Raw genomic sequence first — 16,678 nt, 5'->3', positions numbered from 1 at the left:
ATGGTGGAAAGAAAGGGAAAAACAAGATTTAAGGATTTTAAACACTGAATGTATTAAATCTGGTTTGGGGCTCATTTAGCTTTTGTAAGGTTTGGAAGTGTGCATTAATACTAAAAAAAAAATGAGTCTAAACTTGACAAACTATAAGAGACATCCTAAACAATTCAGGATGTAAATGAGGTGGAAAGGCGAGTCTGGCATTGTGAGTCGCCTTCCCCTGAGGGTCGGGTGCTCATGTGTGAGTCTGGCATTGTGAGTCGCCTTCCCCTGAGCGTCGGGTGCTCATGTGCTGATCCTCAGAAAGGGGATACAAAGGTGAGCAGAGAGCTTCCACTAGACGCTCACCATTAGAGGAGCAGAAAGAGGGCTTTATAACATAGTAAGTGTGTGTGCTTGAGAGGGGCGAGGCACTGCTGTAAACATCTGTGTTTGGGTGAAGCCCAAGTGCTTCGTAAGTTAGAAGTGAACCTTAACTTTGAAATATCTCAAGCAGTGATTTGTGTCCTGGTGGTTGCAGGCCATAAAGATGATCCCGAGAACAGGTGCTAGAGAAAGAGTAGTTGGGGCTTTCCAGTCTTGGCACAAGCAGTAAGATTATACAGGGACGCTGGGGCTGCCTTGAAGGATCACTTCTTCCCACGGTAAAACATGACTCAAAACTACTCGTCGTAGATAAGCCATCTTTTAAAATGCACATCAGGAAATTTTTTAAGCTTTAAGCAGAGTAACATTGAAAGAAAAGCATGCTTAGGTAGTTCATAATATAACTGAAAAACAAAGTCAAAAAGAAAAAAGCAAAAGTAGTGAGAGGCAAAACATCCACTGCAAAAGGGCATGACCGCTTTCCAGTGAGGAGACTTCTTCTCGCATCTGCCCTCCCCACCTGGAGCCCGGCTATGTGGGAACATTTGCTACCGAGGCAGCCTCATTGGCTTCTGAGCGTCCTCATTGGCTTCTGAGCATCCTCATTGGCTTCTGAGCATCCTCATTGGCTTCTGAGCGTCCTCATTGGCTTCTGAGCATCCTCATTGGCTTCTGAGCGTCCTCACTGGCTTCTGAGCATCCTCATTGGCTTGTGAGCGTCCTCATTGGCTTCTGAGCATCCTCATTGGCTTGTGAGCGTCCTCATTGGCTTCTGAGCATCCTCATTGGCTTCTGAGCGTCCTCATTGGCTTCTGAGCGTCCTCATTGGCTTCTGAGCATCCTCATTGGCTTCTGAGCGTCCTCATTGGTTTCTGAGCGTCCTCATTGGTTTCTGAGCGTCCTCATTGGCTTGTGAGCGTCCTCATTGGCTTCTGAGCGTCCTCATTGGCTTCTGAGCGTCCTCATTGGCTTCTGAGCGTCCTCATTGGCTTCTGAGCGTCCTCATTGGCTTGTGAGCGTCCTCATTGGCTTCTGAACATCCTCATTGGCTTGTGAGCATCCTCATTGGCTTCTGAGTGTCCTCATTGGCTTCTGAGCGTCCTCATTGGCTTCTGAACATCCTCTTTGGCTTGTGAGCATCCTCATTGGCTTCTGAGCGTCCTCATTGGCTTCTGAGCGTCCTGAGGCCAGGGCAGTTTTGACAAGATGCTGACAGGAGGATCCGTGATTAGGAGAAGGGCCAGCTGAACAAAAACACTCCATTTTCACTCGAAGGAGAAGCTGAAAGAGAAGGGAATGAATGCATTGGAAAGAAAGAAAGTCGAAGCAGAGGAACTAGGATACGCTTACACTTGTACTTAAGGCCACACGGTCTCCAAGCTGCCCAGTAGAAACAGGACACACACTTGTTCTTAAGGCCAATGTGGTCTCTGTACTGCCTGTGTAGATGTAAAAGAACAGTTACAACCAGATCACGCCTTAATCCCAAAGAGCTTGTCAGATTAAATCTGTATATTGGAAAACTGATATATTATTCTAGGAATGTAAAGTAGCTTTAAGCTGAAGAAAACCAGTGTAACTCATTACACTAATAAGAATATGGGAGAAAAGTTATGGCTAGTCACTCTAAAGAATAAATTGTAGAGATCTACAGGACAAGGCTCCTACGGGACCAGGCTCCTACGGGACCAGGCTTCTCTGCTCCGTCCTGACTGAGCCGTGTGGCCAGTGTCTGCAGAAAGCGCCTTGCTGCTGAGCTACTGTAGGCACCTTAGTGAGCGCACTCCTGTTTGTGGTGGCATTCATTAAGAGATCTTACTACTGGCCGGCACGCCAGTAAGAATGTGTGTGCGTTTTCAGAGACTTTTGCTTCATAAAATTGCTTTGCTTGTTTCCATTTCTATGATCTGGAAGTTGAAGCAGTTTTAAAACTATCTTTTAAAGTTTTGAGGGGATCTGCTGTAAAATCCTCAGGCTGTTGGAGACATCCTTCTCTGATACATTGGTTTAGGGTCTTTTTCTCTCTCTCAGATGCCCCTAGAATTTCAGTAAACTTAGTAAATGAGAGGATGTGGGAAATAATATTGCTATAAAGGATTTGGAAGTTTTGAATAGGGGACAAAATGGTAAATTTTGGTAGGAAGGATGTAGGGATGATCACATTGCTCAAAGTTTCTCTAATGGGATGGAATAGGAGGAAGTTAGTTCTTCTATCATTAGGAGGCCAGGAAGAAACAACACATAACATAAAAGTGACAGAAGGAAGACCAGCTGTGCGGTGGTCCTTTGAGGAGTTGAAGATTGTTGGATGGGATGTAAAGTGAGACGCATAACTTTAGGCCTGCATGTGTGTTTCACAAAGCCCGACCCACACAACCGTGGGGCTAGCTAGAACAGTTTCGAGCCCCTCTCTGTAGAATGTCTCATCACCTCGTTACAAGGTAGAGATGTCTTGGTTCATTCTATGGAGGCAGAGTTTTCCCTCATCTCTGCTCGTCGTGAAGGGCCTTCTGCTTTGACCCTGTGCTGTATACACATTTACATCTGGCAATCTTGGACTTTACAGAAGCACCTGCACATAGTTCCAGGGTAGGTTTGAACCTTCAGGGATGCCCAAACCTTCTAAAAGACTGTAATATGTATTTTCTCTTACATCTCTAATTTAAAATATTATTACTTCTATAATGGCATAAAATTAGCTGGGTTATTTAAGTTCTGGATGTAGGTCTGTTATATTCCTTGCAGCTATAATTTTCTCTGTGTGCAGCTCCTCGACCCACTTACTATGCAGCTCTTTGTTTTTGTCCTAAACCCTGTTCATTCCTTTACTATAAAATTCTTGCCTGTTGCCTTGGAGCTTTACTGCTGTGAATAGACACCATGACCAAAGCAACTCTTATAAGGACAGCATTTAGTTGGGACTTACAGGTTCAGAGGTTCAGTCCATTAGCATTAAGGCAGGAACATGACAGCACCCAGGCAGGCTCAGGAGGAGCTGAGAGTTCTACTTCTTGTTCTGAAGGCAAACAGAAAACTGACTTCCAGGCAACTAGGACAAAGATCTTAAAGCTCATTCCCACAGTGACACACTTCCTCCAACAAGGCCACACCTCCAAATAGTGCCACTCCCTGGGCCATGCATATTCAAACCACCACACAGTTATTATTGCTCCTTTCTACTTAAAATAAGCCCATTACTAAGTCCTACGTATTTTTATATTACGTAGCATTCATTTTTTCTGCCCTCTGTCCTTGAACCTTCTTTAATCACTGTCTGTCGTTCTGGTATTTTTTGTATTTCTCCTGTTAGGGTTTCTGTCTCTTACGTTCACTATGATCCTGGATGGTAATCCAGGATCAGGTCTTCTCAGCATGAGCAGGTAAGATACAGGAAAGCATCATGAGCAGGTTAGCTGCACTGTGTGCGAGCAGAGCCCATGAGCTGTGGCTAGTCTATAGTGCTATACTCTGCTGCACCTCCACTGCTGAGGGGTTTTCAGATGCCGCCGTTATTTTTAACTTGTAGATTATATATATATATATTCTATATTGAGAAAATAATCTTTACAAGATTTTCCTAGAAATGAGACACCCAGGTGCTGTAGTGCTAATAAGCTTTTCTTGTGTGTATAACTCATTATACACTCTGCTTGGGCTCTCGTACGGAACGTTGGTTTTCCCGTCAGCCAGCCTCGGCCGGCTAGCTACCGATTGGGGCAACATTTATAGGCTCCAAAGTTTTTGAAGGTTTTGTTGTTGTTTTAGTTTTGCTTTGTTAATCTGATGAAGAGACTTTGGGAGTATAGTTTTTGTGGTAGAGCATTTGTTTACTATGTGTCAAAAAAAGTATATTTTGGTGTAGTACAAAGGAATACAAACAAATTCAAAGCAGTCTGGCAAGAAAATTTCCTATGGCAGAAAGGGTGTGCCACGACTGGAGTTGGGTGAGCAAGCACACCAGGATGGGAGTCCCGGTGTTTTTTCACTTTTGTTTTTTGGTTTTTTTTCTAAGTTTTAAAGAAAGACCTCAATGTTAATCTCTCCTACACCCAGGAGGTTTTTTTTGTCTTAGCTGACCTTTTCTTATAATCCTTATTCTCTGAGGCCTATAAATATGCTTTCACTTAGTATCAGCATGTTTTTATTTTGAAGAGATTTAGCTGGATATGGTGGCTTATGTATGTGATCCCAGCACTCAAGAATAAAGGCCAGAGGATCACCAGTCTAAGGCCAGCTTGGGTTACTGAACTCAAAAATAAATAAATAAATCTTACTAAAGGTGTAGGCTTGGGTATAAAAAAGAAGAAAATCAGTTAATGATATAAACCTATAATCTTAGCAACTGAGAGGTAGAGGCAAGAAGTTCAGGGGTTCTAGGCCAGCTTCAGTACATGCTGAATGAGGACACCCTGGGATATATGAGACTTTGTCTCAGCTGCTGTCTCTCTCCAATAAAAGAAAGAAAAATCAGTTGCGCACAGAAGCTTACTAACTATAATAAATTATCAGCCTTAGTAAACAAACAGATTCCCTTAACTTAGAAAGTTCAACAGATAATTAACTAAGATGGGGCTGGAGAGATGGCTCAGCTGTTAAATGCAAGCATGAAGGTTTGGGTTCAATTGCCAGTATTCACATAGTGGAAGGAGAGAGTCAATCCTGCAACCTGTAGTTGCAACAATCATACACACACACACACACTCACTCACTCACCATCCTGTTCCCCTGCCAGTGACCTGACTTCCTACTCCTATTGGTGGCAGTTCCCTTACCAACTGGTTCTTGTGGAGATACCATGTTGATGCATTGGGAAATGTCATGCTAGTTTCCAGAGTGTTCTCAGATACTTGCATTTAAGAACCATTGGTTTTCATTGCTGTGTTCTAGACATGGAAGAAGCCAACATTCTAGATGTCTCTGATAACTTTGTGGCATAAACGATGCAGGCTAGTATGGATTGGACCTTAGTCTTAATCCAATTTAAAGGTTATTGCTCATTTGGACTCTGCAGAACTGGCAGTGGAGCTGACCTTCGCCCTGATGTGATTTTGCAGCTGTTCTTTGAAGGAATGTGCACTGCTGAAGCTCCGTACTTCCTTCCCATTCCCCACCTCTGACTAATAGGGAAGTGGGAATTTCATGTGGTGGCGCACACCTTTGATCCCAGCGCATGGGAGGCAGAGCCAGGTTAAACTCTGTGAGTTCAAAACCAGCCTGGGTCCAGAGAGAGTTCTAGGACAACCAGTGCTACACAGAGAAACCCCATCTTGAGAAAAATTTTAGAAAAAAAAAAAAAGAAAAAAGAAGAGTTTTAAAGAGCTTTGATTCTCTTTCTTAATCATCAAATCATCAGAATGATCAATAATTCCATGAACCAGGGTTATAAGAATTGCTTAAGGGGAAAGTGCTGATAATACATTTCATTCTTATTAGAGTTGATCGAATTTGATATTGTGACTGGGTCACTTATTATTCATAATAAAGCTTTTTACTTTTTTTGGGGGGGGGGGTGGTTTTTTGGTTTTTTGAGACAGAGTTTCTTTGTATAGCCCTGGCTGTCCTGGAACTCACTGTGTAGACCAGACTAGCCTCGAACTCAGAAATCCACCTGCCTCTGCCTCCCAAGTGCTGGGATTAAAGGCATGCGCCTCCACCGCCTGGCTCATAATAAAACTTTTACTACATATATATTTAAAGTTCTATCAAACTATTTTGAAATCATGTAAATATACAGTTAGTTCTGAAGTACTTACGTATACAATGGTTTTCAGTATTAAATATGTAACCATAAAAATGAAATCTAGTCTTTATAGGGTTATGTTTTTAAGATATTTAATGTTTATAATTATCATTTGTAATACACATAAAATTTATACTTTATATTTATTGAGTGCTTGCTTCTTTCCCCAAAACTCTACAGAGATATTGTGTGTGTTGTCTCATTTGCTCTCTGCCTTCAGTCCTCAAAAGCCTGTTTTACAGAAAAGAACTGAGGATCATTCAGGAATCTGCCTTCCATTACAAAACTGGTGACAGAGCAGGGGTTCCACCAGTCTTTACCACTCTGCCATCTGTCTCCATTCAGGCAGCAGAATAGCATTGCTCACAGCGGCCTCAACAGTGCTTCTCAGAATGTGTTACTACATGCTGAGATATGCTAAGACTAAAAATTCTTCTTAAAGAAAAAAAACTTGTACCATAGATGTATGATAACTACAATTATGGAGTTTTTTTGTTTTTAAAAATGACTTTTAGATATGGCTTTCACTCCTTTTTTTTTTTTTTTTAAGAAAACTAGGGACAGAAAAGAAAAATTAGAATACAGGAAATACTTAGAATTTTTTTTATTCAATCTTTGTTCAGCATAGAATTGACTTAGCTAGACTAAAGCCTTAAAGTACTTAATTATAAAAATGAAGATTGAGCAGGAATTTCCCATCTTAATTCTTCGTGTACAGAGGCAGTGATTGCAGGGTGCCCCCTTGTGGATTATCGCAGTAGTGGCTGTCTCTCAGGAGCCGGGAGCTTTTCTGTGACTGTGAAGGACCTTTCTGGTCAAGTGCCCTCTGGAGAGACGGGAGCCTGCTGCTCCATGTAGCCCATATCCAGCCTCTTTCTTTTCTTATCCTGGAGCTTGAATTTCTTCTTTATTTTCTACTATGATGAGAGGAAAAAAAGTATATTTTTAAAAATCACCAACTCTTCTCTACTTTATTTTCTGACCCAGAAATACAGAAAAAGGATACCTGGACACAGTACCTTTCTCATTATCATTAGCTTTGGTGGTGCTGGCGGTCTGTGGCTATGCCATGGGGCCGTGGTACTCTGATAATAACATGAACTTTTTATGCCTTTGGCTTTCTAAGCTGTATCTAGAGCTGTATCTGCAGTACGTGGAAACCAGAACAAGCCTGAGAAGTTTCAATGGTCCAAGCTTGATGGCTGAGCTTTAATAAGACAAGTCTAATCTGTTGTCTGTTGTGCTATGAAATGAGTAATAACTCGCTTTGTGTCACAGAATGAGCTCATTTGAGTATTGGTAATAGGGTTGGGTTTTTGTGTAATTTGGCCAGAGGTTGAGCTTTTTAGTAATTATCTAAATGAAGGTACTGGCTTCTTTCCCATTTCCAAATGTGTCCTCTTTCATATGTTCCTAAATGCTATTATTCGTTCAGCCCACTGTCCCCCTGTACAGCGGCATCAGGGTTAACTAGGTGGGAAGAAAGGCTGAGTGCAGCCTTCCAAACTTAACCCTCCCTTGTTGCCCTAGAAGATTTCTTTATTGGAGATTTCAGTGTAAGGGCTTTGCTTCTGCACTCTGTGTGTGTGTGTGTGTGTGTGTGTGTGTGTGTGTGTAGGAGACAGAGAGAGACAGAGACAAGGGGCAGAGGGAAATCAGGTGTGAAGAAAATACAGATTTCCAACAGTGTCACAGCGATGGGTGTTTTATTACTGATTTATATAGTTCCTAAGCCATTTATTAGACTGTATTTTGGAAGCTCTCCCAGGACAATTTTGAAAACTAATTTACTCGTAAAAAGCCCTTTCTCCAGCAAGGCCTGTGTGTCAGATACCAGTGACGCAGGCTTTTTCACTTGCCCTGTTTCTGAGGAGTGAGGGAGTCAGGCTGTGAAGAAGGATTTACACATAAAACTTATTATTACAGGATTCTTTATGAAAACATAGGAATTAGAAAAAGTTGAGTAGCTACCACCATCTATGCACATGAACAATCGCTCTCACACACACTAAAAGTTTATAGTCTTCCTGCTTCCTTCAGCAGGTGGGAACAAGTACAGAGACCCACAGCCAGGCACTATGTAGAGAGTGAGGGACCTTGAAACACTGTCTGGAAAGGAAACATGATGGTTGAAAGGACACACACCTAAGCACGGGTCCTCGCAAGTGTCCACACACGTTACTATGTAACTTCAGACAAAGGACAGTTTCCTAGTAACTAGTGACTTTTCTTGTCACACCTCAGTAACACACAGATGCTCCTGATTGCTGAAGGTCACCATCTGATTGTAGTACTAAATAAACTCCTTGGAAAGAAAGGAAGGAAGGAGCGCGGGAGGAAGGAAGGGAAAGAAGAAAGAGGAAGGAGGACAGGCAGGCCGGCTGAAAGGTGCATAGGAAAGTAGAGGAACTGAGAAGTTCAAGCAGCAGGACCCAGACACACAGGCCAGGCGCTGCTCGGGACGGTGTCTGGAAAGCTCTTAGGCAGAGGCCTGAAGCGGAGAAACTCAGGAACCGTCAAGCAGTGGAAGGAGTAGACTGTGGAACTGAGGTGCAGAGCTACATAACCAAAATCTTTTGTGTCTTTTGATGCTTAAAGAAACTGGATTATTCTGAGAGTAGAAGGAAAAAACAGTTGTTAGATTCATTGAAGGACACACTGTTTCCAGTGAAGAGCCACGGTGCCCAGATTTTTCCTCCTTAGACAAAAATATATTTATATCCTTTAGAATCCTTCATATATCTCTGTGTGTGTGTGTGTGTGTGTGTGTGTGTGTGTGTGTGTGTGTGTGTGTGTTTAAAATTATCTTTAAAATACTTTAAACCATCCCATTAGGATTTAAGATATGTTGTTACTGTAGTTGTTAATATCATCTGTGTGACTGGGATTTGGCTTCTCGGTTATTTGAAACTAGAATTTGTGTGTGTACTTGCTTCCGATTTTTATATAGTGTGTTGAAGCAACCAAATGAGAAGTAATAGTAAATGGAAATTAAACTTTAAGACTGAGTCTAAGTCCAGACGCTCTCATAGCTTTCTAGCACCTGTCAAAACTGATCCTTACTCTTTTTTAATTCTCTAGTTCAAAGTAAAAATAAGCTTCCTTCCCACAGAAAGAACCGTTCATGGAAATTAATGAATTTCAAAAAATATTTGCTCAGCCTCTCTATTAGTAGTATTGTTTATTTCATGATTTTACACTATACTATGGTTTTCAGAACAGCTTAATATTTCAAAGGTATTTATATACACAAGGGAGACCTAGACAATTAACTTGGGAAGTGGCTTGTAGGAAAGAGACCAACAGAGTGAGACTGAATGCTTTACTTGATATTTGTAGCTCTTGTATCAAGTTTGAAGAAGAGGACTTTATAAGTTACTCTTTCTCTGAGATGAATGCTTTTCCAAATTATCACAGCTAATGAACCAGATTCTTACCCTCACCTAGTGTCTGTGCCACCCTCCAAGCAGAACCATTGTTCATTGAAACAGTTGGTGAATGACTTTATGGATAGACCATCTTAATACCTACACCATTTCTTAAATGAATGCAACCTGTTCTCTGTGGGCTGAGAATAAAGTTACTCACTCAAGTCAAATAGCTTTGACCATAGCAGGAAGTCTGTATCCAAAAATCGTGCCTACAATTCATTCCTCAGTGCAGCAGAACTATCAACTCTCAGCTTAGCTACGATGGAGGTAAAATCCTTTGGTGATGTGAGGGTCATTGAAGTGCAGCCTTATTACAATGAAATCCAATATCTAAAAATTGTTCTTATTTTGGACTTGTACCACAGTAAGAGCCAAGATTTTAAACTCTACTAAATACAAAACAAACAAACAAAAAAATACTTGCATGTGGGGCTGGAGAAATGCCTCAGCAGTTAAAAGCACTGGCTGCTCTTCGAGAAGACTTGGTTTGATTCCCAGAATCTGCATGACGGCTCACAACCATCCTTACCTCCAGTCCTAGGAAATCCAGTGCTCTTCTAGCCTCTCCCATCACTGCACACACCTGGTGCACATGCATACATTCAGACAAGGACCCATCCACAGAAAATGAAGGAGAAAATGTAAAGTGCTTGCATAACACCTTAAGTACTTGCATGGAACTTGGGGTGTACAGAGGCAGCCTACTTGGGGTTTGGAATTTGGGGTATACAGAGGCAGCCTACTTGGGCGTTGGAATTTGGGGTGTACAGAGGCAGTCTACTTGGGGTTTGCCAGTTTTTTTCATGGTTACTCCCTTTTTTTTCAGCTCAATCTGAAATTGAAGCATCAGTCTCCGCCAGGAACATCAGAAGGTTACTAAGTTTCCAGCGATATCTCAGATCTTCACGATTTTTTCGGGGTGCCACAGTTTGTAGTTCTCTAAACATTTTAGATGAGGATTACAATGGACAAGCCAAGGTTCGTACAACTTCTTCAAAAGGATTTGAGTCGCTTGCTAAGGTTGCTGGGGCCACCTCCAAAAAACTGACTGAGATGCCTGTTTCCTGTCTGAATTGAGCCATTTTTCAGATTTTAGAGCTGTTTGTTTCTAAGTAGGTATAACAGAGCAAGGAAAACTTCTGAGATAAAGGAGTGAATGCATTTGTTTTCTTAATTTTCTATATTAACTACTTAATATAACATTAAGTAATGAGTAGATCAGCAGAGCAGTCAACTTTAAGCTGGCACAGAGTTGAATGCTGCTAAGAGTATGAGCCATGACCTGATGTGATGCCTTGCTGCTGTTGCTAAGGACACTGGGATGGAAGTGCATCACCACAGATGCACTTACCCAGTAGTTCCATACAAACAGCTCAGGGAGATGGGTCCAATTTTTTCAGTCAGATGACTTTGAAGGTCTGGGTAACCTTAACTGAAGTGATATTGTAAGAATTATTTACTTTATTTTTACAGACTTTACAGAAAATGTCTTAAGTAAGATTGAAGTGAAATGGGTTTGGTTTTGATCAAATGGGATTTTATGTAATCTTGAATTTTAATTTATCTGAAATTATTTGTTCCTTAAATTTTATAGGCCAGATTTCTAAAGTTATATAAATTGGCTCCAGGGTGTCTTCTTTGAAGTTACATTACAGTATAAAGAAAAGAATCTTTCCCTGCTTGATAGATAGGTCAGTGGGAACTGTTGACCTGCAGTCATGGGTAGAATATTAACCTGCGCATTATTGCTGGTTTTTGGCACTGTGGTTTCAACCTCCACAATTGTCACACTGGTATTGCTTGTGGTTTTTAATTCTTCATTTTCATTTCACAGCAAGCTTAGGGATACAAAATAAAAGCCTTTAAGAGACCACAGAATGTAGACTTTGGATTTGTTTGCCTAAAGTACATATTATCCTAAGAGCTAATTGATTGATTGTATTGATAGTTTTGAATGATATTTAAAGATCATCAATAAATACCCCATAATTCAGGAGTTTCTTTTTTTAAAAAAAAAAAAAAAGAAAAGAAAAGAAAGAAATGGTTAGCAAGCCATGCATGCCTGTAATCCCAGCACTCAGGAGGTAGAAGCAGACAGATTTCTGAGTTCAAGGACAGCCAGAGCTATGTAGAAAGACCCTGTCTCAAAATAACAAAACAAACAAACAACCTTGAGCAGCAAATACTTGAATTCCAGTTTGGTGTAGGTTTACTGTGGTCTCCAAGTCCCTGAAGTTGGACTCTTCATTACCATGACAGCTTTCTGCTTCAGCTGAGCAAGGTAGTTACTGCCTGCTTCCCGGGGTCATGAGGCTTGAGCACCTCGCCCACTCACCACTTACCCAGAGAGCTCCCTGCCAGATTTCTAAAATCTGGTTTAAGTATGTGCAATATATGGGCTATATGATGGTGAATTGTTTCGGAATTCTCCTAAGTCTGTCCATAGGAGCAGGTTGAAAGACTAGCCTGACCTCTCTGTGATTAACTGAAAACAAAAGAATTTGTTCTCAAGTGGAGATTATTTCTGCAGAGGATATTTGAGCCAGTGGAAAGAGTCATAACTAAAAGGAGGCTGAGAGCAAAGTGTGACGGCACACTCTGGTTCTCCCAGTTCTCAAGAGGCTGAAGCGAGACAATTGCCATGAGCTGTAGACTAGTCTGGGCTGCATACTGGAACCCTGTGTACAAACCTAGAAATAAAGTGAATGAAGGTGAATGATCCTCAGCATTTCTCAAAGCCAGTCAGCCACTTCTCATTCCCATGAACTTTGCTATGGACTATCTGCCGAAAGTGGATGTTACTGAGATTAAATTACAGTAGAAATGTTTGGTTTTCATTTCAGTGTATGCTGGAAAAAGTTGGAAATTGGAATTTTGATATCTTTCTGTTTGATAGACTAACAAATGGTAAGTGAAGCATTTGACGTACTCGAGTTTCTGTGGTCATTAGCCTCCTGTGTTGAAGCTTTTAGTGTGCTCTGTCCTTGCTGTCATTCACTTGGGCTGTGACCCCAGTGCCAGCATTTTGTCCTTGTTAGTCACTTTTCAAAAAGACAACAGAAATCATTTCACAATTTTTGTGTTTACTATTAGTCTTGACAGTATCCAGTCAGTTCATCATGACTGGACCAGTTGGCAGTTATGACTGCCGATTTTAATAACTCAGCCTGAATCTCATTGCAGGCTTCGTTTTCTCTTCAGTATCTTGAGTGTGGACTGTTTACAGTGGAGTCTTCTGACACAGCTTTCCATGTAGCATTGTCCCCAGGGCATGCGCCCCCAGTTTACAGTGGAGTCTTCTGACACAGTTTCCAGGTAGCATTGTCCCAAGGGCATGCCCCCAGTTGCTCTTCGTTGAGTGTGCTGGCCCCTCGCCTTCTTTCTTACCTGCTGCAGAGGATTAGTTTGATTCCAGAGCCTCCAGCAGCACTGCTCCCCCATGCTGGAGAAGAGCCTGTGTCAGCCCCTGTGGACAGTTAGGAGGGCTTTGGAGAAGTTTCACACAGGTCATTCTGCTTTCCCCTACCCCAGCTTAGCCCAGCTGTTTGTGGGGTTGGTATTGCCATTTTTTTTTTTTTTTAAACTCTCTGTAAGTCAAAGCTGGGTTCTATTTGAAGACTTTTTTTTAGAGTAACATGTTTGGCAGGTTCTTGGTGATACTTACCCATCTTTGCCCCTTTGCCAAAGTAAGTTTTTAATAGAATACACTGAGAATTCAGTTTTTCTGCTGATAGGGATGGAGTAATGTGTCCCCTGCTTGACTTTACATTACCTGCTTTTCTTTTCTTCTAGAAATGTGTTTATTTATTTATGGAGGTGTGTTTGCACATGCCCACAGCACACATGTGGAAGCCAGAGGGTAACATGCTGCTGCGGGTTCTCTTCCCTAGCTAGGGATTACAGGGTTCCAACTCCGTTTGTTGAGCTTGTGGGTACAAGTGCCTTTACCCAGTGAACTCTGTCACCTTCCCTGAGCGCTGCTATGATTGTCTGGATGTCACAGTTATTTTCTCTAAGCAGTAGGAACAGAGAGAAGTACTCTACCTGCCCTGCTTCTCTCTGCACTGCTGACAGGAAGTGGATGAGACTGAAGGGCAAGGTGGTGAGGACCATAGATAGGATTTGCCAGTGTCGGCAAAGTGCCAGGCATCCGTGCCTCGTCGCTCTCCCCTCCCCCTTGGGCGACTTGTGTCCTGTTGCTTTCCCTGCCTCCCAGCTAGCTGCACCTAGCCATGGTGTCCTAACACAAAGGCAATTGACCTTCCTCTAGGCTTTCTGGGCGTTGTTCTTTTTCTTTTCCTTTTCTTTTTTTAATACAAGCGGTGAATTATTATTAGATGCCCCACCTCCTTCAAGATTTGTGAATTTTTTCTTTCCTAACTCATCACAAACATGACCAGTTATTATCACAAGATAAATATAGATGAAGCAACACCAGCCATAACACATGTAAAGGCTAGCCTTCTATAAGCTGATAGCTCATAGCTTCTTCTTAGGCTGCTAGGAGGCCTGCCATTCTTTAACATAGGTGCACTTTTCTAAATTTGATTGTTAAAAAGTACACAACCTGCTAGTCAGGGTCTTAGGATGAGAGCAATGAGCTTGACGGTGTCCTGTGTCAGCCACAGTTGCTGTCCGTAGACTACCCCGCTTGAACTAGCTTTATGAAAAAGGTGGCCCAGTTACTTGGTCCTAGATAAAAACCACCTATTGTTAGCTACCCACCTTTGCTTTTATAGGAAGCTAACTATAGCCCCTGGAAGCCACAGGGATTCTCTACTTGAAGAAATGTAATTCAGCAAATGGGCAGGAAAAAACTGTTCTTCAACTTGCATTATGTAGTTGGAGTGGTTTTCTTTTAGAACTAAAATTCTGTATGATTTGTGTTTACCATATCCAAGTTCACAGTTGCCCTTTCTTGCTTATTGACTCAGTGGTGTTTTATATATTGACTCTGGTACTCTCTTGGTATAGGGGAGAGACAGGCAGGAGGGGACAGAGCTGAATGGTTTGCCCCAGAACAGGTATACCTCATCTCATCTGCTCCCAGGAGGAGAGCAGTTGCTGTCTAACGTTCCTGGTAGAAGGATGTGCACAGGTGATGTGCCTGTTGTTCCTGACAACCTCTGCTTCACTGAGAGGAGTGGCCAGCCTGCTTCCAGTCGAGCTCTCATGGAGAGTCAGTTTCTAAAAACTAGTAAAGGTCCCTTCATCTTAGCTGGTCTGTATTTCTTTGGTATGTTTCGTTGGGGCAGTTTTACTGTAAATATTATTTCTTGTTCTTCTCCTCCTTCTCCTTCTCCTCCTCCTCCTCCTCTTCTTCTTCATCCTCTTCTTCCTCATCATCATCCCCACTTCCTCCTCCTCATCATCATCATCTCCCTCTTCTCCTCTTCCTCCTCTTCCTCATCCTCCTCTTCTTCCTCTTCCTCATTATCCTCTTCCTCCTCTGCCTTCTCTTCTTCTTTTTCCTCTTTATCCTCCTGTTCTTCCTCCTCCTCCTCCTCTTCCTCCTCCTCTTCTCCATTCTCCTCATCCTCCTACTCTTCTTTATCTTGGTCCTTCCTCTTCCTCTCTCTTCCTCCTGCTGCATTTTTTTGAGACCTTGAGAGAATGGCTTTTTCTACAGTCCTGATGGTCCTGGAACTCACTATGTAGTCTATACTGGCCTTAAACTCAGAGATCTTCCTGCCTCTCCCTCCCAGATGCTGAGATTAAAGATCTGTGCCAGCATGCCTGGCTCACTGGCATACGATTTAAGGATATACTTATTAATTTCTTATGGAGATGATATGCCAAGTCACCTTTTAAAACAATCTTGGGACTGGCAAGATGCCTTTGCAACCAAACTGGGCCACATGCTAGAAAGCAAGAATGACTTTTACAAGTTGTCCTCCAACTTCCAACATGTGTATCATGGCATGCATGCCTACATATATGTGTGTGTGTCTGTGTCTGTAAAAGAATCCTTATGGTCCAGCAAGATAGTTCAGCAAATGAAGACACTTGCTGAAAAAGCCTGAGGACCTGAATTCAATCCCCAGTACAGGTGGGAAAACTGATTCCCCAAGGTTGTCCTTTGACTTTGTGTACACACACACACACACACACACACACACACACACCATGGCATGTGTGCTCCCATCATGCATGTTTGTTTCAATACATAATAATAATATTATATTTAAAAATCCTCTTTGTGGCCTGCCCCAGCCTTGATGATGCTCTCTGCAAGTAGTTCCCTGTACTTATATAGAGTCTGTTGACAGTGGTTTGATGAGTTGTTAGTTAATTCTTTATTTAACCCTTTTAAATATTATAAAGTCTTAGTGTGACATTAGTTGTTGTATATTTTATCAAATATTGTAGCATTCAAAGGATAACTAGAATCACACGTATGTTACTATTATCTGTGATGCAGTAAATTATGAGATTAAATCCCTTTAAAAGTAGTCAATTTAACTGTTAATATAGCGTGTTTGTCCTAAATTGAGTCTACAAAATCCTGAGAAATACAGTAAGGTATATATAACCTGGAACATTGTTGTCAGGGATGGGACAATGAGCATAATAAAGATGGGGTTCAGACAGCAGGGATCAACACTGCAGCATGAGTGTGGGGGTTCAGACAGCAGGGACCAACACTGCAGCATGAGTGTGGGGGTTCAGACAGCAGGGATCAACACTGGCAGCATGAGTGTGGGGGTTCAGACAGCAGGGATCAACACTGCAGCATGAGTGTGGGGGTTCAGACAGCAGGGATCAACACTGGCAGCATGAGTGTGGGGATGGAGAGCCACAGGGAATGAATGTACAGCATTGTCTGATTGTATGTGGTTATTGGGACATCGTAGGAAAAAGAGACAAGGCAACATGGGTTGTTAGGTGAAATGTATCCAATGGATGGGGGGGGTCTGTCTTTGAGGAAATATGGATAAATTAGTGTTTAAGGAAAAAGAAACTAAAGGCATACGGGTCTTTTTTCTCTGATCTATGAGACTGTGGAACATGAGGAAAATGGGAAAGCATTTTAAAATTTTTGTGAAGAGTGACGGAGTCTTAGAACAGGTGCTTTCTAGAGTGAGAGAGGCTTGTTCCTGACTGCAGGGAAGCTGCTTGGCAGTGACACGTGTGGTACTGCCTG

At 42.0% G+C, this 16,678-nt stretch overlaps 1 protein-coding gene across 4 annotated transcripts in view; it reads left to right on the top strand.

Moving 5' to 3' along the window:
• Positions 1–16,678, top strand: part of Pde7a (phosphodiesterase 7A) — an 82,155-nt gene that overhangs the window by 51,725 nt on the left and 13,752 nt on the right. For all 4 annotated transcript variants that reach the window (XM_031376418.1, XM_031376419.1, XM_031376420.1 and 1 more), the window contains exons 4-5: positions 10,361–10,512; positions 12,378–12,441. In XM_031376418.1, coding sequence (XP_031232278.1) covers positions 10,361–10,512; positions 12,378–12,441 — 216 coding nt within the window. The remainder of the gene's footprint in view (positions 1–10,360; positions 10,513–12,377; positions 12,442–16,678) is intronic.

Source organism: Mastomys coucha, unplaced genomic scaffold (assembly GCF_008632895.1).
Source record: "Mastomys coucha isolate ucsf_1 unplaced genomic scaffold, UCSF_Mcou_1 pScaffold17, whole genome shotgun sequence".
Classification (NCBI taxonomy): domain Eukaryota; kingdom Metazoa; phylum Chordata; class Mammalia; order Rodentia; family Muridae; genus Mastomys; species Mastomys coucha.
The sequence above is the reverse complement of the archived record's forward strand: the minus strand, read 5'-3'. Positions and strand labels throughout refer to the sequence as shown.